Below are 25125 nucleotides of genomic sequence, written 5' to 3'. Positions count from 1 at the left end.
AAAGATTTAGATTTCCAAAAAGAATGAATGAATTAAGCATTGATTGTGATTTACAAATATTGGAGAAATTACATTGAAAAGCAACATCAGGTCTTGTCAAAAGATTCTCCACCGAACTCCCTGCCACCATCTCTAAAGCTCAAGCGTTTTTTTTTTTAGAAATAGCTCATGTCAAAGTGAAAGCATACTATTATTGCCTCAGCCTGGCTGCATCCCACTGCCTCCCTGGTCAATCTCCAAGAGTGTTGTTTGCAGTGCAGTGTTTATTGTTGCAACACCAGGAAGCATACAAATCGAGATACCGGCACACACTTTTGGAGATAGTCTCTCTTTGAAGGAATCTGCGTGGTTCACACTTACAGAATCAGTTAGAAGAATCAGTTAAAAGAGAGTTTGGTTGCTGGAAGAGGTTTTAGAAAGCAGATATGTGGGGGATACAGGAGGCTTTGATGGTACTTTCTCCTCTTCATGGCAGAGGCTATACAGCACAAAAAGCCGCCTGCACCTCAGGAGGGCCAACCATTTGCGCACACTGATAGCGGAGACATTTAAACTGCAGGGGCCAGCAATCAAACGGCAGAGCTCGTGATGAATACAACAACCACTCTACATCCAGAGCAATCCTCCACATATGAGTTATAACAGAGATTTTCACATTGTCCAATGACTGTCGAGTAAATGGAAGAGCTATATGAGTCAACGAGTGTCCTCCATCTGCTGCTCTCATTCACAACTGAACAAACACGCCCACTTCATGCTGCAATTGGCCAGCTGTGAGATCCTGCCCCTCCCTGTGACAGCAGGTCGGCTTTCTGACACCTTTTAACGATTAGCTTGTTTGAAGGAAACTGGAGCATTCGACAAATCATTCCAGAATCTCACATTGGTGGTAACGAATCATTCGAGTCAGGTCTTTGCTCTACTTGCTCAGTGCTGGAGGCATCATTGGTCTGGAGGTGACCACCCCAATCAGGGTCTGCCTTAATTATTCTTCAGCTGAGTGGTTCACAGATGCCATTGAGGACCCACGAAAGAATGTCTTGATTTTAGATGTTACTCATGAAGTCAGATGCATCTATATATATATTATTTTTTTTGTGTGTGTATCAAATTATGATGGTTGCTGTCCTTGGTCCTGATCTTTGTTCTTTGTTGCACCTCACACTAACACTTACCCACGCACACACGTATACACACACACACACACACACACACACACACACACACACACACACACCGTCCTTGCTGTTCTACCACATATCATCCGTATCATTTTCTGTGTTGAATCGTGCATGTGTCAGAGTGAAGAGAGAAAGAAAGTGACAGCCTGCGTGTGTGTGTGTGTGTGTGTGTGTGTGTGTGTGTGTGTGTGTGTGTGTGTGTGTGTTAGAGAGAGAGAGAGAGAGAAAGAGAGAGGGAGAGAGAGAGAGAGGGAGAGAGAGAGGGGGAGAGAGAGAGAGAAATGCGCGGCGCATTCTTCTGTGGAGGGCGAAGCGAGCAGCTTCCATCCTCACCGCCACTGATCGGGAAATCTGAATTTCCCTGCAAACACAAAGTCGCAGCTTGTTTTTCCTGATCGGAAGTCACCAACCTTTCGTCCGAACTCTGCATTTCGGGTGGAACTTGTACTGCCGGGGAGCCACCGGGGCGGCTTGTCCCTCCGCATCCCCCGTGAGGGTAGATTTGTCCCCTGCTGAGGGCGCAGCGTTTCATCTGCCCGGAGGATCCACAGAGCGGAAGTTGCATTTTAGGGAAATATCGATACAATGGTAAGATTTTGCAAAAACGCATGAATTAGAATTGCACTGTGTTGATTTCCACGAGCCGATTATGCACGGACGTGGATGTGTGGACGGCTGTCTGAGAGGTGAATTGAAGCTTGCCGGAATCTTGCGGCATGTGTTGCCGTGGCTCGGGAGGAGGTGCCTTCTTCCCTTCAGTGGCTTCTTGCAGGGCGCAGTTTGCACAATTGCTGCAGCCGTGCGTGTGCATCCAGCGTGTGATTACAGTAACATATTGTAAATGGGATAATATGGGTAAGCAGCCCGTTGATATCCACATCGTCTCCAACATATTGACAAATAGCCCACGTACCCATCTCATCTGCATGAGGAGGGTCAGCCTTTGTCAAGTCTGTTTGGGTGGTTACCGAAAAATAATGGTGTACTCCTGGTCACTAATGACGGTATTAGGTTGCCAATATATGGTGTTATATCTCATTTATACAGCAATGCATGCATTGTAGCAGGCCTGTAACACAGAAATCGAATTGGAAAGCATTTAAGGATTCTGTATTCCTGAAGATCCTGTATTCCTGCAGGTCTTTATGTGAAAGCTGCAAGTGTGATGCATCCTGCTGTGGATCACAACTGGTCTTGCGTTTGGTCAGTTTTGATGGTTAAAACCACAGGCCGATAACATATTCTGTTACCTGCTGTTGTTTGACAGGTGAGCTTCCTCTAGTGCCCTCACTACTTAATGCTTGCTGTTCTTGTCTTTTTAAAAAGTGTTCTTCTTCCTGCAAGTCTCAGGATCAACTGCTGCAGAATGGTTTTTACAACAATCGTGTTGAGCTATCTGTTTACATTTATTACTGCTCAGCTACAGCCGCATTCATTAAGAGTGATGAATGAGCGACACGTCCGCCATGAATTTTGACCGCTGGTTTAAAGAAAAACAATGAGATCCCCGATGTTCCTGAAAGCCTGTTTGAGCTCTTTGACAGAAACGGAGCAGATTAATAAAAAAAGCAAACAATGTTTGAAATGTTTTGAGTTTTAATCTGCAGCTGGTTCACTATGAGGCAAGCAGCAGATTCCTGATAAAATTTGCTTGACATGTGAGGCACAAACCATGTCCACAACATGTCATGAACAAGCAGCTGCTAAAATCTTGGTAAAAACATTTGCGGCATACGTGCAAAGATGATGAGGGAAGAGCTCTCTCAGATGTGTGTGATGCTGACATTTAAATGTCCCTATTAGCCGTGTTGTGTTGGCTGGCCGGAGCAGCAGAGGAGGGAGAGGAGGGGGAGGTTGAGGGAGAAGACGACATTCGGCGTCGGGCCCAGTCTCAGCACGGCAACCTTGTAACACAACCAGTACCTCGCATGGGCCGGGTGTCGTTTACAAATCGAGGAAATCCAGCTGTGGATGCTGATGCAAAAGGCGTGGGACCAACACTTGGACTAACGATTGATTTCTCTTCTTACATGTCCTTCATGGGACCTTTAAATCAATCAACTCACTACTCAACATTTTCATTATCATCAAAATTATTTCGTAGACTAATGATGGATTCCATTCAACTTGAGTCTTATTTGCACTTCATACAGATTTAGGACATTGGGTGACATTAAATTCAATAATGACAGAAAACACGAGCAGTCCGAGGATCCAAAACTCGTGATCTATTGTCTTTTGAGAATCGACACGTTTTTTCTCTCAACATGTGCATTCACATCTCACATTGGCAGTAGCAGCATTGTGTGCATACAGAATGCAAATACGCATTCCAAGACAATCCCCTTTGTTGGTTAAGAAAACTAAAATGGTCTCATGTTGGACAGTAGGCCCATTGTTATGCATGGAACTGTGACTGACACCTACATACTGGCTTCAGAAGGACATTTGAGTGATATGTATATTAATATGTGAATGTCTAAAGGTGTTTTGGGACCTCACAGTGCAAAGTATCCCCGATGTTCCCCCTCTAATCCGTTTAACCACTGTGTGTGCTCATTGGCACATGGCCGCAAAGGCACAGGTGTCCTTTTATCACATTACTAATGACTTCATTCTGTTTCCCTTTACCAGTTCCGGGACACCGGTATTGTGTACGCTGGCATGGTTTACTGGGACATTTAATCCTTTGGGTTAATAATATTGTTTTTTATTCTGCACACATTTCAATTGAAATCCAGTTACAAGTCATGCAAAGTGACACGTTAATCTTTGACTTGTACAGCAGTCTGAATACTCCATTCGGATCATTCGGTCAGTTGATGTGGTGTTAAGCAGCGTGGTGCAAGCAGGAGACAATGTTGTCTCGCTACTCGCCAGCTCATGTTGGGAATCAGACCAGTCCTGGGACTGACTCTGGCCATCCATTATACACACACAAGGGATGAGCCACAGATAACATATTCTGTAAGTATTACTAGTATTAAAAGGGCTAAAAGTAAGTATATAAACACACAATGACTCCATTTTCTTGGATTTTTGATATGTTGGGACGTAAAAAAGAACAAAACATAGAACATGGGGGACACCGCACTAGAGAAGAATGAAAGAATAGGAAAGGGAAAGGGATGAGGAGGTAGCAAAAGAGAACAAGAAAAGGAGAGAATCTAGGGAAGCCTTTCAGCCAGCGCTTTAGTTCTCACCATTATATTATATAAATCCAACATCGAGCTTTAAAGGTAGGAATATCTGTCTGCTTGTCACTGTGTATTTTTTTTAATTCATTCCAGGATAAATCCTTGTGTATGTATCATGTTATTATTGGGGGTGTTTTATTGGGAACCCAGCAGGCCAGCCTGATGTCCAAAACCTGTTTGTAAAAATGTATACGAAAATCTTGAAGATACAAATTCGTAGTGAAACATACTAAATAAATACGGACTGCAACTGATGACGTCACCCTATTCCAAGTGAATGGGGACCTGCACCCTGTAAACACACTTTGTGAAGTCTAACGATGTAAAATAAATGTGTGAACGTATGATTGCATTTTTAACCAGAAATCAATGTTAAATTGTAAGAATACAATACTAACCCTAACCCCCTCAAAAAATCCAACGTGGCGGAGAGATGTTCACTCAAGGAGCGTGGTTAACCACCGCCAGTTAGTATGTATTGTTACGAATTTCTATGTCTAATATTTTGTATAAATTTTTACAAACCGGTTTTGGAGATCACGTTGAGCAGGCTGCTATGTGCGGACACACCGTACTGAGTATTGATATTAAATAAACAAGCTAAGTTCAGCATGCTTTGTTGTATTGACTCTGTGCTTTTCAAGATCTTACACAAGTTTCCTGGTAAAATATTACTTTTTCACTTACTTAAGTAAACACTTGGTTATAGTTCATTCCAGGTTTATTGTGGAGGGAATCCGGCAAGATCTGGCATGTCCGTCTCTGAGGATGATTTGAGACGTTGTTTCAACTGTATTTTTGTTCCAACGTGTCCTTGCCTCTGTCCCGTGACTCTGCAGCCCCCCAGTGAATTGTGTGAAAAATGGAACATAAGGGGAGGACGACACCAGGCAATTTTTAATACTGTCTTCATTTCTCTTGTCCTCCTTCTCTCTCTGCAATAAGCGTACTTCCCTCTCCCATCCCCAAAATAATGAAGGCTAAGTCATGTCTGTGTAAATTAATTCTTTGTGCTAAATATAGAAAAGCTGGAGACATGAGTGACTCTTCATTACTCGATTCTGTAGGAATTAGACGCTGGATTAAAACATTAGATGGGGATTCTTAAAGCGGATGAATTTCTTTTGTTTTCTGCATTTTTTTCTGAAAAAAACAAGAAGGCAATGCTGATGGGAACATGAGAAGTAGAAAGATAAAACAAGTTTGGGGTTATGGGTCTGTTAGGGGAATAAGCCAGCGCATGCCTTCATGCTCCGGGCCACAACAGCTGTGAAAGCCTGACCAGATCAAAAAACGCCCCCAGTGTCCACAAGCTAACATGAAGACTTTTTCTCATCAGTGCTTCAACATTGTAGGTGTGATCAGTAAAAAAAAACCTCTGTCCTCTGCTCCCACTTATTCCTAAGAGAAACAATTCCTCTTCTCCCGAGAGGAATTGTCTTCTCTTAACACAAACAATCCGCACATTCCGAAGCAAACCATTGTCCATCTCCTTGTCTCAGCCTCCGCTTCTGTCCGCCGTCCTTTTTCCGCTCCTCTTTCTTTTATTCGCCACCGTGTCTTGGGTGAAACTTTGCACGGGATGTCTATTAATGCCATCACGAAGCCAACATGCTCGATCCCGCTCGGGTGAGCATGTGCGCTCTCTCCAGACGGAGCATCCAACGTTACACACACTCAAGAGCTGACAGTGTTCAACATGAAAGCCCCACACACACTCACACACATAAACACATTCCTGTATTTCTATCTTTGTGAGGGGAGCCTTGCTAACATTATGTATTCCCCTGCTCAATACCCAAACCTGAACTTGGCCTCCACTTGGCTCCAACCCTCAACCCTAAACCCCCTGCCCTTAATCCTCAGCCCTCAACCCTTAATCCTCAGACCTCAACCCTTAATCCTCAACCCTTAACCCTCAAGCCTCAACGCTCAACCCTTAACCCTCAACCCTCAACGCTCATTCCAGAGGTTCCCAAACCTTTCCGTCACGGCCCCCTTTGAGAACATAGAGAGTGAAACTACACAACACACTAGATGTTGTTAAAGGCAGAATGATTACACAGGATTTCTTTTAAAAAGGATAGAAAGACTGAAAACGAGGCCACGCCCCCAAGACCCTAATAGGTCCAAATGTCTTGCAGCATGTCAGTCGGTTTTAGTAATTCAATCAATAGTAATGATTTGAACTTCAGAACAATATTAAATATTAAAATCATCTGCTTAATGAATTTGGATCATTGTAAGCCTGTAAACCAACAACAGTCAAAGCAGTAATAAACTGCATTTGATGGATTTTCACAGTATGAGAAGCTTGTTAACTACACCACCAATCTCTGAAGATTTGCACTCTTATCTCCTATTCACTAAATTGAAACATCACTGAACAGTACCAAACAAAAAGCCAGTTTAATTGGGTTAACTCAACCTTTTATTAGCTAGTGTGTTAAATAATTTCTTTTTTCATATTAAAAGATGTCTTTGTAGTAAAAAAATTCTAGATTTACAACTTTTACTGATCGCTGTTCTGTTCACTCACACCACATAACTGACCAGAGGAACCTCGTGCGTTTATAACGTCACATCCCTTCTCGCTATGGAATGTGCGGCGAGTGTGCTGAACGGAAAGCTAATGTGGCCGTACATTGAGGGTCCAACTGTAAATGTTAAATCACTTATTGTAGACAATAAGTGCTTCACTTATAGTTCATCTATTTCTCTTCTTGATCTCTTGGCAAACGCACACAGACACACACACACACGCACACACACTCACACCGATGAAGTTCTGACTGCAGGGTGAGATACCATCAGTGTCTTTATGTGGGGTATCTTTTCTTTTCCTTAGAAATGAATTAGTGGCAGTTTGTGCTCGAGCACTCCTCATGAAAGCTTTCCTACCCAATGGCATCAGCACCCATTATGGTGGCCTTGGCAGAGCTGCAGACTCCCATTCACGTCGTGTCTTGTGATTTTTCTTCTTTTTTGTGTGTTTGCCTGTGTGTGTCCTTCTGACTCATTCTAGCAAAAATATGAATGAAGGTCCTGTCTGTGTGGGCTGGTAAGGCATTAATATTCAGCATGCAGGACTCAAATCAAATGTGTCCCGTTTGGATGTAGAAATGTGTATTTTTCTGTAGCAGAGTTTAAATTCAATAAAGGTTCAATGTCTGCCATCATTTAAAAACCAACGTGCATGATAACATGTGAATCTATTTACAGATTGAGCAGAAGACGGAGCAGAAGGAAGTTTAGGTCCACGTGGTTCAGTTCAGATCCAAACTCAGCAGCTCGCTCAGCTGTTGCTCCTGACAACGGCAGGGGGAGGGGCTTGCTGCTGGCAGGGTTTCGGTAAAGTAGGAATGCCAAGCTCTCCCTCTGGGACGAGGCCTGACTGCTCAGTCCTGCTACTTGGCTTTACTCATGTGAACCCCCCCTCCCCCCGGGCTCGATGGGATCCATGCACATGGGCTCATTGCAGACATGCGGTTTTCAAAAATGACCTCCAGTCCAAACGTTTGGCTGCAACTACTGAATTCCTGTATCTGCCCTTTTATTCACTACCATGTCAAATAGCATTCTCCGAACCCAGCAGGACATGTTTAAACCCAACCAAGGGTCCAAAATGCACATATTTATTTTGCTATAAGAGGAAGAATCAGCAAAATAAATCATCATGTTTGACAAGCTGGAAGTAGGATAACCTTTTTTTTTCTGGTTAGTGAATTGTTTGCAGGATATCCCCAAAAACGTTAATAGGAAATACAAGAGGGCCAGGCAACAAGGGGGAATTTACAGAATGCTTTGTTATCATTTTTATTCTTTATCCATTTCATCTCATGAACATATTCAACATTTTAAACCTGCATTTCGCACAAGTGTGCTGTTTGAAGCATCTTAAAAACGATCACTAAAATAAGGCTTAAGAGCAAAGTAGAAGGTAAACTAAAGAGCTCAACACAGACAGACCCAGATATAAATGGAGATTTTATAAACATCACGGTTAAAACATCCCCAGAGTGCTCTTATGGTTGTTGAGATTTATATACACACTTGAAAAAAGCTTTTACGAAAGATACTCTATAATGTGATATTTATGTCCTGGTCCGACAATATGGAGACACAATGTGGACACAGTGTCTTGATGTCCCACACTCTTGTGTTTTTCAGGTGTGAAGGTCAGCTGACGTCCTGTTTTGTCCGGCTCTCACAACTTTATGTTGGGAAGAAACTAAGAAAAGCAACATGTGTTTAACTAACGTCAACCCGCTGATCCTCACCCTCCTCCTCCTCCTCTTCTTACCCTCGGTGAGTTCCTTTTTTGAATCGCTTTTCTCCTTTGTTTCCTTGTACTTTTAAAAGGACAACATGTCTACTCCACGCCGAGTTCCTGTGTGTGAGTAATCATGGAAGCAGACCCGGCGACAGGTGGAGCTTTGCATGAATAAATTCAGCTAACAGGTGTCGAGTCCAGATGTTGGTGCACTTCAAGTCGTTCCCATAGTTGAAGTCAGCGTTTGGAGTGTCTTCATCAATAATTCAATGATCAGTGTGTGGATAAGGTTGCACGCTCATCATTTATTCATTGTTTATTCAACATTATTCCTGTCTGTTAAATCTTCGACAAAAGAGACGGTCCTCTGTACTCTCCCCTCGTCTCGTCTCCTCTCTCCTTTCCATTAAAAGCTGTGAGGAAAGCGAGCTTTTATTACTGTTGTTAAATGTGAGTCATCAACCTTGAGCGGAAGTGTTTTCTGAGAAACTGAGGGACGAGCCGGAGGGAAAATGGTGGACGACAGCAGCAAGTTGAATGTGTAGCTGTGAGGACGAACAAAGTTGAAGAAGAACATTTCTCTCAATTACTCAACTAATCTCTTGGACAAGTTAATCTTTAAGTTGAAGGTATTTCCAAATAATACAGATCATTAGGTTAATCGGTGCAGACATGAGTCCCCACGGAGAATTTCATGTGGAAACAACATGAATGTTGAATTTTGGAAATACGACATTTAAAACACAGGAAACCTTTAAAATACTGCCGAATGTAAGTTAAGCCGGTTATAGGAGATCTGAGAGCTGATGACTCACCGTGATGCCGTGTGTGGGCGTCCCCCAGGGTCAGTGCTCTGTAAGCATGCCTGGAGCTCCTAACTCCAGCTTTTCAATAGAACATTGGGATTTAATGGAGATCATTATTTATTACAATTATTTCCAAATATTTGTTTTGCTGTCAGAGCAGCTGATAACAGTTTTGGACAATTCTTTGTTAAAACAAGCATAAATATTCATATTGCGTAACTCGTTTGAGGCTAGTTTGTTTGAGGATAGACCAGGGGACGTGATGCCGAGCCGAGATGAGGTATATCCAGACACTTGTGGTGGTGGTCAACACAGTCTCACAGCAAAACGTTTTGCTGTGAAACTGGGTTGTGGTGGTAGAGAATAAGTTGCTCCAATCTCCAAGTTCTGCTGTAGATTGGAGGTGTGGTGGCGGGTCGCCTTTGGTGCGTGCTAAAATGAGAACTGACAGCAAAAGAGAGGAGAACAGTTTTTAACGTTTGCCTGCACCGATTAGCAATTGGTTTACGGTAACGGCACTCACGTCTGGTTGGGTGGTACTACCCGCCCCCGCCCCTAATCAGCAGGCCGTACGCCCCCAGGGAGAGAGGAGGCCACCAGGGAACAGGACAGCATGTCCAGTCTTCCTGACTGAATTTACAGCGAAGCTTCATTTATCCATCTTCTGGAGACAGGTGGTCATTTGGAATCTGCAACCTTACAACTACATGAATAAAAAAAGGCAGCGGCATATCCCAGCCTGAGTGAAGAAACGTTTTATTCTGGGTCTAGAATTACGTAATTGCTGCTGTTGTTTGACCAATGAAAAGATATAGTGTTTTTGATTTCTGCTTACTGCCCTAAATTCTACACACTGCAACTTCAAAACCCCAAACAAATTGCTCGCATTTACTGAGAATATCCCAGACAATACTAAATTGTAGTATCATGAACAGTACAGCATAAAATAATGGAGTTAAGTAGCCTGACTCATTTTAAATATTGAGATAGATACAGTAGATATTCTATCACGCTCATGTACATGTGGTGTGAATCCTGGCTGTGCACAGCTCGACCTAGTTACGTATGGTGGATTTATTAAGGGGAGAAAGTTATATACAATATAATTAGTCGCAGGAGATTAAACATCTGAGAAATAAACCTTCCAAGATTCACGCAGTGTGTTTGGCTCTCCTGCTGCTCCCGACCATCAATCTGCAACCCAACAAATTAAGTTCATACGCGTTTGACCTGCATCAATTTATGCTCACTGGCGGCGTTCAGTGCCAAAGAATGAAGTACAGGACGACTTTAATATACAACCACGAAAAGAGAAGATAATGACACGACGTCAGGAAGTCTGTGTTGATGAAATCTCAAACACAAAAACATGTTTCAACGTCATACTTCAACAACGAGCTATAGATCCATCATGTTTTTTTTGTGTTTCTCTGCCTTTTCCCACTTATTTCACCTGAAGGCCTTCTCTCTGTAGAGCTGGTTCACCTGTAAAGGAAAGGTCAAATTACTGACTTGTTGAAATTAAAGAAACAGTTGGACTGCGTGAAAACACCTATGTGGATGCATTAGACCTTTAACAAGGTGGTTACACGTTAATCAGCCTCGACCACTGACGACCAATTGGCTCTGCAGTTATTGTGGAAATAAAACGTAGCGTAACGTTCATTCACTCCTCGAGTTTAATTACCTCAGAAACAAATAAAGGATTTATAAACATTGCTTTGTTTAAATTGAAAAATGTCAGTCCCATGTTTCAAACCTGCAAGGAGAGAAAATCAGTTTCCCTGAGATCATAATTTAGAAGGCATTTTGCTGATTACGGAGGATTGTCATATTGCACTAACATATTGGTATAAAAATATTGGTATTGAGCAGCTTTAAATCCACAACATTATTTGTTCTTCCAAACCGAATACTATGGCTGACCAGTGTCTCCATTCCTTTACCGACTGACCAATGGCTTAAGATGGAAAACCGTCCACACTGAGACCCACAGAACGTCCTCAACTTTCACTCCCTGTTCACTGGATTCAAACTGCGCCAACGCAGACACGCTGCTGCTGCAGCTGCTACAGCTGCTGCTGCAGAGTGCTGCGCATAAATCATCGGCCAGATTCGTGGATACAGGCAGAGCGTCGACACCTGTTCCACACGGGGCCCCCGAAGCGCCCGCCTCTTTATTACCCTGCTGATCCTGCTGGCTCCCGAGCGGGTGGTGCTGTGCCGCTGACGTCAGCGGATGAATCCTCCACTGCTCCTCTGCTCCGCCTCGTAAAGCCGCTGCGTGACGTCTCTCGGTCTGACGCCAACATGGAGGCACAAGTTTTCGTCTTCTCACCAGAGACAGCCCTCTCCGACGTCAGTCCCCTCTCTGTTAAAGACAGACGTGTGTGTGTGTGTGACGCCCGTCACGGTCTAGTGTGAAAAGAGCCCGTCTTCAATGGTTTCCCTGCCCTGCCTCCCCTACAGCGACGGCCCTCTTCTGGGTCAGTTAGCCTGGGGGAATGGCCATAAACCCTGAAATGGTTTGTTTAATTGGTTGAGTGAATAAACAGATCCCAGAGATGAGACCTCTCCCACATTGTGGTGTGAACTGCATGGTGGAGCTAATGAAGCAGCCTTATCCATTTTACCTTTGGGCCCTTCCTCTGCGCTCTAATCTTTAACTCTCTCTTTATCTCTTTGTGTGTGCGTGTGTGTGTGTGTGTGTGTGTGTGTGTTTCCCAGGATTCGAGACAACAGGCGCCATCTAACTGTGTGATCAAGATGGAGCAGGAGAAATGCATGGAGATGATTGCCTCGGACGATCCTGGGAATGATCCAGAATTCGGTAGGCTTTCCGGCAGCGTTTGTGTTGCCTTGAACTGCGTTCCCTGACTGGTACTGTTGTGTCCTGCAGAAAGACTTAACGCTACGCATAAATAACAGGGCCAACAGACAAATCCGGCAAAGCAATTCATTCTCATATTTCAAACCACAGTTGAGGGAGGAGCTGAGGTTTTAGTCAACCGCATCTCACAATGATGATCCTTCAAACGAGGGCTGATCAGAGACAGCGAGTGACAGGCGTCTCTCCGTGTGATGGATGAAGGTCAGGAGGCTTTGTGCAAATTCTCCTTCCGAACCTGGTTGAAAAAGGTTCTTTTGGTTTTAGGTGATCCTCCAAAAACAGAGCAACAGGGTGTAAAATGAATCCTCTACTGTTTAAATGTCATTTGAAGGTAAAAGCGCGTTTGAGGATTGATGGATCTTCAGTCCCAGAGAGGGCATCGCAGGGCGCCTGATTACGCCATGAAACTACTGCATTAGACGTCGTTAGCGCGTTGAACGCCTGGCCTGGCTGCGTTCTACAAGCCCAGCAAACCAGCGCTGTCTTTCTAACCATTCTATTTTCGTTGCGAAATTGTCATATTGGCCACAGCAGCAGAAGGTTAAGCGAGTCTCACACTGTGAGGGGTCAGGACGTGAAGTTACCCGGGGACACAAGTGGGAGAAAACTACAAAATATAACATGAAGTGAACCACACCGTGACACACACTAAAGAGAGCGGGCGTGGCCATTACTGATGCTTACCATGGTTTATATCAACGCCGTATGGCCATTTTAAACGGCTAACCTACATGTTTGTGTCCATCTGAATGGATTTTAAAATATTATACCATATATAACTCTAGCCAATCATCACACAAGTTTGTTGGCATTGTCTCTTGCGGACGTCTCTCGACCATTTTATTTGAAATGAAAAGATGTAGCAACATATACAAATACATGCGAGTTAAAGAGACAATGCATTTGTTCCTAGTGGGTGCTGGTATGCGGCCGGACATTTCAGTCACCGCATGCCAGTTTCAAGGATCTGTGACTTTGAAGTAATGATAAATGAGCTGCAGGTGGGGCCTTTCTTTCCCCGACGTGACCACATGGCGCTCGATGATCCAAAACTGCTCCACAATGTGTTTGTCCACCTGTTGTGTCCTCAGGCTGTCCGTGGATGTGGGACAACCTGACGTGCTGGCAGCCCGCCAGGATTGGTGAGGTGGTCGAAGTCAACTGTCCCGAACTCTTCTCTCAGTTCATGAGTGACGAAGACTTTGGTCAGTGAACAATTCTTATTTACCGTTGGCGTCTTCCCTGTGTTTGTCTCTTTGCAGTCTAATTTGTGAAATACGCAGGTGCTTTTCTGAAATGAAAATAAAACCCATCGTTCGTACTTTGTCCACAGAGGTGGGGAAGGTGAGTCGTAACTGCACTGAGTTCGGCTGGACAGAGACCTTCCCTTATTACATCGATGCCTGCCTGTATGAGGAAGGCAACGGCACTCATCTGGTTAGTAAACCACCGTCTGCGGCTGCAGTAACGAGACGTTGCCAATTAAAAAGAAACCCATTTCAGTTTGTGTCGTGCTTGTGTCTCAGGACATGTACTACGTGTCAGTGAAGGCTCTGTACACCGTGGGCTACAGCACCTCTTTGGTCTCCCTCACCATGGCCATGGTCATCCTGTGCAGGTTCAGGTGAGGCCTCCAGGGGTCCGGGGACGTACTGCAGCTGGTGTGTGTGTGTGTGTGTGTGTGTGTGATTGTCCCTGGGAAACACAGGGAATCGAAGGTTGTTATCATTACCTCTACCCTTTTCAAAGTGATCATGCCAACATTGTTTTGCTCTGGATGTAGTTAACCGATTAATATGAGAAATGACCTGGCAGACCGTTCAATGAATGTCATAAAGACTATTTAAGTATTATTAATACCACTGTTGCTACTACCAGTACTGCTGCTATTATTTCCTAGTACTAGCATCACTCTACATGTCACGACCATCTGCTACGACCACAGCGTACTTACTGATGACAGAACAGAATGAGTGTTTTCTCTAAGAAATAGTATTCCGTGGCATTCAGGGTGTTTTCGCTGTGTGTTCACAGGAAGCTGCACTGCACCAGGAACTTCATCCACATGAACCTCTTTGTGTCGTTCATCTTGAGAGCTATTTCCGTCTTCATCAAAGACGGCGTTCTGTACGCCAAAGAGGACAGCGAGCACTGCTTCATACACACTGTGAGTAACGCCCACAGGCCCGACCGCCCTCGCCCACACATTGGTCGTTTCTTGTTCCTCATTCGTTTGACATTTCTTCCCTTTCCTTTTTTTTTCTCCGTCCCCGAAGCTCGAGTGCCGAGCAGTGATGATATTCTTCCACTACTGCGTCCTCTCGAACTACTTTTGGCTCTTCATAGAGGGTCTGTACCTGTTCACCCTGCTGGTGGAGACCTTCTTCCCTGAAAGGAGATACTTCTACTGGTACATCATCATCGGTTGGGGTGAGAGAACTAGCGACGCACGCGAGACTTCTCACCTGACGAGTGGACACGTCTTTGTTGATGTCCGTATTTGTGTTGGCCACAGGGACCCCCACGGTGTGCGTGATCATCTGGGCGGTGCTGAGGTGGCACTTTGATGATAGCGGGTGAGTTATGGACACCAGGCCGCGGTGTAGGGAGGGGGTCTGTTCCTGCGCTGACTGTGCTGTTGTGCCCTCTGCTCTTTCAGCTGTTGGGACATGAACGACCACGCTGCCATCTGGTGGGTGATCAAGGGACCTGTGCTCGCTTCCATAATGGTACGTCATTGCTGCTCTGTGGCAGGTGTGACGACGTCAAAATAACCCAGTTGTTTCCAAAGACGCGGTCCCTACGTTACACTTCTGTCTCCACAGATCAACTTTGTGCTCTTCATCGGCATCATCGTCATCCTGGTCCAAAAGTTACAATCCCCAGATATCGGTGGAAATGAATCCAGTATTTACCTGTAAGTCTGTTTGCGTTTACTTTTTGGTCGACCCTGTCCGACATTAATATGAATTTATTAATTGCCTACTCTTCTTCTACTCTCCTGAAGTCCAGCTGACTTCATAACCAAACTGCTTCTTAAATCTGAATATAAGAATACATAAATAAAGTATAAAAAGCTTCTCCTGGGGTTTTGAAACCCGTCCATCCAGCACAACCTCACACATTCCTATCAACAGTACTATTTTTACTTTGCTAAATGGGCTGTTGGATGTATTGAAACGAACCGTTGCCATGGTTGTGTGAGCTTTTTGTAACGAGGACGCGCTCGCTGCAGTCTCGTTGATAATTGCGAGTGTGTTGTTTTGCAGGAGGCTGGCTCGCTCCACTCTGCTTCTCATCCCCCTGTTTGGGATCCACTACACCGTGTTTGCCTTCTCCCCCGAGAACGTCAGCAAGCGGGAGCGTCTGGTGTTTGAGCTGGGCCTCGGATCCTTCCAGGTGACTGTTTCTCCGCCACGGCCTGGATTTAGAAAAGAACAATCAATGTGCAACCGGAAGGATGGGGATACTTGAGATGTGGACACGAGCTGGGGACATTTAGATCTTTCTGCTGCGACGCCTTGTTTTTGCAGTGCTTCTGTCTCATGCTTGAGTCCTCTGTGTCTCCTCAGGGCTTCGTCGTGGCCGTCCTCTACTGCTTCCTGAACGGAGAGGTAAACACTCTTGCTGACACTATTAGACCAGCTTTGTGAATCTCATTAAACATACATAACAACATTACTGACCGACAGTGTTTCGGCAAATGTTCAGATGGGATTTTAAAATGCACTTGTGGTATTGGATAAAGTTAATCATGTTCAGTTTATGTTTTAAACCAAAATATGGATTTGTATTTGAATTAATTAGTCAAGCAGATTGTGGTTTAACTGAGAGTTTGGGAGCGTGAGCACATGACATTTTTTTCAGTTTTTCAGTGCAAATCTAAATCTGAGCCTTAGCTACAGTAAATACACGGCTAGCATGAAAGGACAGTGAGCTTGTCTCTTTCCAGCGAGGTCCATTAATAATGACCTTGTGAAGTATATCCCCCAAGGTGCAATCGGAGATCAAGAGGAAATGGCGCAGCTGGACGGTGAACAGGTACTTTGCTGTGGACCTGAAGCACCGGCATCCCTCGCTGGCGAGCAGTGGGGTGAACGGCGGCACGCAGCTGTCCATCCTCAGCAAGAGCAGCTCGCAGATCCGCATGTCCAGCCTGCAGGCCGAGACCCCGGCCACCTGAGCGGCACCGCCGGGGGGGCCGCCGCCGCCGCCTGCGCACCCGACACCGCCAGACCCGCCGACCTCCCGATGACCTGCCTCGCCGACCCGTTCCTCAACCCGTACCCCAACCCGTACCCGGGCGGCAACACCATGGAAACCCAACTCAACTCCAGCGACCCGCTGGGACCTCCCGTCTGACCCGCCGCACCCCTTAAACATGACCCGACCTCAACGCCAGGTGCCAAATGATGACTCTCGTTAATGTCCCGACCTTTTGACCTAGGCTCATGGGTGACAACACAAACTCGGGCCACCTGTTCCTGAGCCTCCTCTCTGCTTCAACGGGCATGATGAGGAATTTGAGTGTATATGTAGTGTCTTGTCAGGCTGTGACTCGTAGAGGAAGTCCGGTCATCTCTGTATATACTGTACATAGTGTTTGTCTGCTGCTGCGGTTACAGCACGGGGGACCAGTTCATCACTGCGGCCCTCTCACGGGATCATTCCAGTCCGTCTGAGAAAGCTTTTGCGTTATTCCTCCAGTGTCAGCCTTTCCTCAAGTTGGGTTTTAGACTCTAGCTGCACACTGTATTTCTGTCTAGATACAGACACGACATGCAGAGACAGACAACACTGTAAATATCTCAAATGGGGCATCTGGTTTTGCATGTGGAGATCCGTTCGCTGGTCTCCTTGAGTTCTTATCGGGCTGTGACCCCAAAGACGTCGCAGTGATGCCATCAGGGTTATCTCAGTTCGGCCGTCGAAACCACACATTCTGATCTGAAAATCTACGTTACAAAGGGTGTCACTTTTGAAAGAAGGTGACATTTAACAGGCAAGCAGGGTCTATGGAAACGCTATCGTTCGCTGCATCATAGGAAGAGTAATGTCCAGTGTTGTTGTTGCCCCAGGACGCTTCAGCCTGTGCTGCTATTCATCTGATCGCCCTGATGTACAGTAAACACCTCAGATGAGTAGTTTTGTTAAACCACATTTAGTTTTTAAAGAACGATTGTTCGCACGGACACTTTCAGTCTTGAAAAATGAACTTTTTCTCATGAAATCACTGGTACGAACTAAACTACGGCTCAGCTGGTAGATTATGGACCCCGAGTCATACCCACCACATGTTCAGACAGCTCAGTATTATTTCCAACTACTGGCACAAGCCTTTCCCTCATGTGTGAAGGGAGTAAAACGATACAATGGGTATCAAAGACAACTAGATCCTTAGATGTAACCTGATAAAGCAGTATTTATGATGGCCATATTTTTTACATCAATGTGAAATACCAAAAAAAGAGAGAAAAAAATCCATCCCCGGGTCAGAAGATGACTGAAAGGGCCTTTGGGTGTTTGCTACCACTACAAACACGAACCTCTCTTTCAATCAGCCGTTAATACAGAAAATGTCAATGAAAATGAACCAATGACTAAAGTGTCATGAGTTCAATTGCATGTGTGACATGGCATTTGTTGCCCATGTGTTTTTTTTACTTCTTTAGGTGGGAATTCAGTGTTTAACTGGGTGTTTTCTTTCCCTTTTATTCATGAAACAGTGTGTATTGGGCTGTAATACTGATTCTCTTGTCACTTTGTAAAGCTGAGCGTCTTCACTGTTTCACTGTTGAGGTGTAGACTATCGGTAATATCACAGCACTTCAATGTTTTTGGAGAAAAAATCAGTATTTGCTCTCTTTTCGGCTTGAAAAGCAGTGTGAGATACATGTTAGACTTTTGGAGTGGGACTTACCAAGTTTTACCAAGTGATCACATCCTTAGTGAGTTCTTACTTGGCCGTATCGGTTTGCAGAGGCTGAGTTTGCTTTGCAACTGGAGATGTTTCTTTAGGTCTCAACTGTCCTCTGAATCTCTACGTGCAACTCTACCATGTGTCTCCAAAAGTGCCTTTAAGCACAAAATAAGTATTTTAACTTCTGTTGATTTAAGTAATAGCAAAAAATGACAGTTCTCTTTTTAATTTCAAAACAAACCTGCAAAATCAAGAAAACGATTAAACACGCGAGTGGTTTAAAGAAGATGACTAAATCAGTATTTTAAACCTGGAGGCCTTCATAGTATATACAACCGAATAGCGTTTAAAATAAAGCAGTGCAAAAATGTATAAATTCCGTCAATGTACAGAACAGTATATATTACAGAAAGAAAATTAATATAACATTAATATTTTGTTTGGTTTTAGTTTGCATTTTTGTTCTGACACATTTTCTTTGACGTTGCTGGACTGGAAAATGTGTCATGTACCTCAACGGAAAAGACTTTTCTCTAAGAGGCTGTATTCATAATTTTAACTAAATATGACTTAACGTAAGAAGAGAGCTCTTTTGCAAACCACTACAAATACTGAAATGTCTTCTGAAGACAAACTAGAACAGTAGAACTCTAACACAAATAATTACACAAATAGTTTCTTTGATTGTAAAATAATTGTTCTTTCTTTTCTGGATACACACATTTATGACTGATAATAATCAAAATATATGTGCCAAATTGAATATAATACGGTTTTGTTGTCAGCTGACAAAACTTTAAATAATATTTATTTTTCATAGATTAAAGAGCAAAAAATACTATTGTCTTGTCAGGCTTTATTAAAAATATATTATTTAAAAATAAAGAATACTGTGTCCTAAATAACAGCCGTACTTCTAGATTAAAATGTAACAAGCTCCATTTTTAGCTTCATCATTTAGTAACTGTGGTTATGTGTATATTGTGATCTACAGACACATATAATAACGGAATAACAGCACATTAGAGAAAGTTTATGTTCCAAATTACCAGGATGATTCAGCATGTTACCAATTGGTTCAGATCAAATTTTGGAACTGGAATAGACTGTAGATGTTTACATCTGGAGTAATACATGTGCAAAACCCTTCACTCTTCTACCAAAAGTTGTCACAAGTTTTACTGTAAAAGCACAGCTCTTGGCCTGCAAACTACCAAATCAGCTTATTTGTGGTCTGTTGTGCTGTGTGTATTCAGTGTGACCTGAGCTAAATACTAGGTGCAGGTCTAAAGACAGCCGCAGGTGGTCCTGCTTCATATTGTGATGTTTTGGGCCAGACAATCACCGCCTCCACTCTGGTCCAGTTGAAAGTTCAGTTGAGTTCATTTTTCACATTTTGACAATCTCATGAGCCTAATTTTGTCGATTCATATGAATATATTAATTATTTTTCCTTTAGTGTTAATATGGAAGTGGGAGCCTTATATTGCCAGTACGATGTTGATGTCCGAGAAACATGTTCCTATTACTATTATATGGATAAATATTCATTACAGTGTCTGACCTATAAAGTAGTTAAAGTCCTTTAAAGGGCTGCAGTCCATCTTTGTAACTAAATAAACCGCAGTTTAAATGTCCGAGACAGAAACAAGCTGTGAGGTCTCAACCCCAGCGTGACGGCAGGAGGCCACTAGGGGGAGCCAAAGAACGCGTCCTCCGGAGTCAATCACCGGAATTCTAAACACCTGCGAGAGAGAAATACCTATAAAAGCAGCCCGACGCAGCGGGCAGGTTGTGAGGTATTGAATGTACACTTCTCTGCTGAACCGCCTTTTGATTATCTACCCCTAAACCCCTTAGAACCTGTGACTCGACCTTCCGCCTGCCTCTGACCACGAACCTGCCTATTCCCCTGGACCAGAACCATCTGTTGCCTCCCGCGTTGCCGACCTCCTGCCTGTCTTCGGAATTCCCACTTAGATTTGTCCCGGAACATAGTTACTATCTGTCCTTTAAAATAAAGAAAGATTGGAAGCTCTGATCCTGAGTCCGAGTCTCCTTCCAGGGTCCAGACGTGACAGAATACCTCACCCGTATTCAAATGGAACCATCGGAGCTCCAACTTCGGCTCGCCCAGCAGGAGGAACGAGTTGAGGAGCTATGCCAGCTCCTACGCCAGTCCGCCACACCGGCGGTTCAACCCGCCATTCCTGCGGCATCCACCGGACCCGCCCCGATGGCTATGCCGGGAAAGTATGATGGCTCTCCTGGCAAATGCCTGGGATTCCTCATGCAGTGCGGGATGTATATCGCCCACCACTCTGCAAACTACCAAACGGAGAAGGACAGAGTCGACTTCGTCATCTCCCTGTTAACAGGAAGAGCCCTCGATTGGGCAACGGCCCTCTGGTCAGCGGGAGCCCCAGAACTTCTGTCTGAGCAACATTTTCAAGCACAGTTTAAAGAGGTGTTTGACCACCCCATTACCGGGAAAACAACGGGAGATTTGCTGTGCGAAATCCGGCAGGGCTCGCAAACGGTGTCAGATTACGCCCTGAGGTTCCGGACCCTCGCCGCTGGCAGCGGGTGGAGCGAGACCGCACTCCTGACCATCTACCGTCGCGGTCTCCGTCCTGAACTCCAGGCCGAACTGGCGTGCCGAGGGGATGTCACCCAGCTTGGCGATTACATCCGAGTATCCATTAGCGTGGGACACCTCCTCGAGTCCCGACGACCCCCGCGAGCCGGTTTTCCATCAGAGCCCACCTTTCCGGTAACACCTCCTCTGGCCGACGAGGGACCGGAGCCGATGCAGTTAGGTCGCCTGCCCCTGTCTCCAGCGGAGAGAATAAGGAGGATCAGGGAGCAGTTGTGCTTGTATTGTGGCGAGGCGGGACATCTCCTTCGGAACTGCCGACTCCGACCCCCCCGTCAGAAGGATGGCTGGACCTACACCTCCGCCAAGGTAGGACTGTCTCCAGTGTTAAACATGTCACGTCAACAACTAACCCTACCTACTGTTTTATCGTTGGGGAAAATGAAGCAGGAGGTACGTGGGTTGGTGGACTCGGGGGCGGCAGGGAATTTTATGGACCAACACTTGGCTCACCGTTTATCTGTGCCCCTCATCCCGGTGCGTCCTCCACTCCGAATCAACGCCTTGGATGGGCAGCCCCTGGGCACCGGAATGATTATGCACCAGACGGCTAACATCACTCTGCGGGTCGGAGCGCTGCACGAGGAGGACATAAGGTTCTTCATAGTGTCCTCTCCCCGGGAGCCTCTGATCCTAGGACACCCGTGGCTTGTGCTCCATGACCCTGTGATTTCGTGGAGACAAGGTGAGTTACTGACCTGGTCTCCTGAATGTATGTCCAGATGTCTGAACGTCACCTGCCGAGCCACCTCGGTGGAGGCAGCCACGGCTACAAGGACCCAGGCAGTACCCCCCTGCTACGAGACACTCCAGGAGGTATTCAGCAAACAAAAAGCCGCAGAGCTGGCTCCCCATCGACCATGCGATTGTGCTATCGAGCTGCTGCCAGAGGGACCGCTGCCGAGGGGTCGGATATACGCGCTGTCCCTACCAGAGGAGGAGGCCATGAACCGGTACGTCGAGGAATCCCTGCAGCAGGGCATCATCCGCCCCTCCACGTCCCCGGCCGCTTCAAGTTTCTTCTTCGTGGGAAAGAAAGATGGAGGGCTCCGTCCGTGTATCGATTACCGGGCATTGAATGCGATCACAGTGAAGAACCGGTTCCCTCTGCCCCTCATCCCCGCGGCCTTGGAACAGGTAGGAGGGGCAAGCATATACACTAAGCTTGATCTCCGTAGCGCTTACAACTTGGTGCGCATCCGGGAGGGCGATGAATGGAAAACGGCTTTCCTGACGGCAAGAGGGCATTACGAGTACCTGGTGATGCCTTACGGGCTCACAAACGCCCCCGCAGTATTCCAAGCCTTTATGAACGAACTCTTCCATGACATGATAAATCGGTTTCTTATTGTGTACATTGACGATCTGCTCATTTACTCCCACAGTATGGAGGAGCACGTCCAGCAGGTGCGTTTAGTGCTACAGCGTCTGCAGGCCAACCAACTCTACGTGAATGCGGAGAAAAGCCTGTTCCACGTCTCAACGCTCACCTTCCTTGGATACGTGCTTTCGCCAGGAGGGGTCGCCATGGACCAAGGCAAGGTAGACGCGGTGCACAACTGGCCTACACCAAACACCGTAAAGGAGCTCCAGCGGTTCCTGGGGTTCTCCAATTACTATCGGAGATTCATCCGGAACTTCGGGGCAATGGCTGCTCCACTTACCGCCCTTACGAGCCAGAAGAAAGGCAAACTCCCATGGTCTGACGCAGCCCAGAAGGCGTTCGACACCCTTAAGCTGGCGTTCACCTCAGCTCCCGTGCTGAACCAACCGGACCCCGACCGCCAGTTTATTGTCGAGGTGGACGCCTCCGAAGAAGGGGTCGGGGGTGTTCTATCCCAACGCACGGGGAGTCCCCCCAAGGTGCACCCATGTGCGTTCTTTTCAAAGAAACTGTCCCCGGCGGAAAGAAACTACGACGTGGGCAACCGGGAACTGCTAGCCATCAAACTCGCCCTGGAAGAATGGAGGCATTGGCTAGAGGGAGCTCGGCACCCCTTCATGGTCCTGACTGATCACCGCAACCTGGAGTATCTGAAAGGGGCAAGACGGCTAAACCCGCGTCAGGCCCGGTGGGCCTTGTTCTTCACGCGCTTCCAGTTTACCGTGTCGTACCAGCCCGGAGAGAAGAACGCAAGGGCGGACGCACTCTCACGACTATACGGGTCTCCGGCGTCTATGGGCGATCCCGAACCCATCCTACCGGACTCATATTTCGTCGGCCCCATCCACTGGGAGCTCGAGTCCGTCATCCAGGACGCGCTCCGCACAGACCCAGCACCACCTGACACCCCTGCCAACCGGGTCTATGTCCCCGCATCAGTGCGACCTCAACTCGTCCAGTGGAGTCACACCTCGTTGGGATCAGGACATCCAGGCATTACCCGAACCACTCAGCTCTTGTCCCAGAAATACTGGTGGAATTCGTTGGCCTCCGACGTGCGGGACTACGTGCTATCCTGTCCGGTCTGTGCACAAACTAAAACCCCCCGTCAACTCCCCGCCGGGGAGTTAGTACCGCTGCCCACTCCCCAGAGACCGTGGTCCCATGTGGCAGTGGACTTCCTCACCGACCTACCGGCGTCAGAGGGGTTTACTACTATTTTAGTATTAGTCGACAGGTTCTCTAAAATGTGTCGCTTTATACCCCTGTGTAACCTTCCTTCAGCCATAGAGATGGCAGAGTGTCTGTTCCTCCAGGTGTTTCGCCCGTTCGGCCTTCCAGAAGAAATCATCTCAGACAGAGGTCCTCAGTTCACGTCTCAGGTCTGGAGGGCGTTCTGCAACCGGCTGGGAATAAAGGTGAAGCTGACGTCCGGATACCATCCAGAGACCAACGGCCAAACCGAAAGACTCAACCAGGAACTGGGGAAGTACCTTCGTGGTTATTGCTTACAACATCCACATGATTGGTCCCGGTACGTGGCCTGGGCAGAATACGCACAGAACTCTACATTCCACTCGTCATTACGATTAACCCCGTTTCAGTGTGTGCTGGGATACCAGCCCCCATTGTTTCCCTGGGACACTAGGCCCGGTCCCGTACCGGCCGTAGAGGACTGGTTCCAACGCAGTGGCGAAGTCTGGGAGACCGCCCATCGTCACCTCCGCCAAGCCGCCAGCACGCAAAAGAAGTTCGCAGACCGACGACGCCGGCCCGCTCCCAGCTACCAAACGGGTCAGAGGGTGTGGCTATCCACGAGAAACTTGAAGCTGCGTCTGCCCTGCCGGAAGCTGTGGCCACGATACATCGGACCATTCAAAATCACCCATCGCATAAACCCGGTAACCTACCGACTGCTTCTACCTAAACATTATCGAATCTCGTCAGCATTTCACGTGTCTCTTCTGAAGCCTGTCCATGCTAGCCCTCTCCATCCATCTCTACCGACACCAACGCCACCTGCCCCACTGGAGATAGATGGGGGTCCGGCATACGCTATCACGGCGGTGCTGGATTCCAAACGTCTGCGGGACGGCCTCCATTACCTGGTGGACTGGGAAGGATACGGCCCTGAAAAACGATCATGGATCCCGGCCCGGGATGTCCTCTCCCAAGAACTAATAGAGGAGTTTCATCGGATGCGCCCGGATCGCCCTGCACCTCGCCCGCGGGGTCGCCCGCCGTCTACAGTGGCTCGACCGTCAGGAGCCGGCCGTGGAGGAGGGGGCTCTGTGAGGTCTCAACCCCAGCGTGACGGCAGGAGGCCACTAGGGGGAGCCAAAGAACGCGTCCTCCGGAGTCAATCACCGGAATTCTAAACACCTGCGAGAGAGAAATACCTATAAAAGCAGCCCGACGCAGCGGGCAGGTTGTGAGGTATTGAATGTACACTTCTCTGCTGAACCGCCTTTTGATTATCTACCCCTAAACCCCTTAGAACCTGTGACTCGACCTTCCGCCTGCCTCTGACCACGAACCTGCCTATTCCCCTGGACCAGAACCATCTGTTGCCTCCCGCGTTGCCGACCTCCTGCCTGTCTTCGGAATTCCCACTTAGATTTGTCCCGGAACATAGTTACTATCTGTCCTTTAAAATAAAGAAAGATTGGAAGCTCTGATCCTGAGTCCGAGTCTCCTTCCAGGGTCCAGACGTGACACAAGCTGCCAACGTTGTACCTTGTAAATGGAGTCTTTTGTGGTTCAAAGTGAAAAAACGCTGTGATTGTTTTAATATAAAAAAAAAAGAAAAAAGAAGATT

The 25125-nt window shown here is 46.5% G+C and overlaps 1 protein-coding gene across 2 annotated transcripts; it reads left to right on the top strand.

The window, feature by feature from the left end:
* Window positions 1–1444: 1444 nt before the first annotated feature.
* On the top strand, window positions 1445–19433 carry adcyap1r1b (adenylate cyclase activating polypeptide 1b (pituitary) receptor type I). Of its 2 annotated transcripts, none has more exons than XM_040184035.2 (14): window positions 1445–1769; window positions 8549–8686; window positions 12185–12287; window positions 13439–13552; window positions 13681–13784; window positions 13874–13971; window positions 14382–14514; window positions 14624–14777; window positions 14863–14923; window positions 15007–15076; window positions 15173–15264; window positions 15617–15746; window positions 15920–15961; window positions 16342–19433. In XM_040184035.2, the coding sequence occupies exons 2-14, from the start codon at window positions 8624–8626 to the stop codon at window positions 16528–16530; spliced, it is 1353 nt and encodes a 450-aa protein (XP_040039969.1). In that variant the 5' UTR covers window positions 1445–1769; window positions 8549–8623; the 3' UTR covers window positions 16531–19433. The 2 variants fall into 2 exon arrangements, with proteins under 2 accessions (XP_040039969.1, XP_040039968.2); XM_040184034.2 differs by having other exon boundaries at window positions 16329–19433.
* Window positions 19434–25125: the final 5692 nt, after the last annotated feature.

This window comes from Gasterosteus aculeatus, chromosome 8 (genome assembly GCF_964276395.1).
Source record: "Gasterosteus aculeatus chromosome 8, fGasAcu3.hap1.1, whole genome shotgun sequence".
Classification (NCBI taxonomy): domain Eukaryota; kingdom Metazoa; phylum Chordata; class Actinopteri; order Perciformes; family Gasterosteidae; genus Gasterosteus; species Gasterosteus aculeatus.
This window is presented reverse-complemented; position numbering and strand designations above follow the sequence as displayed.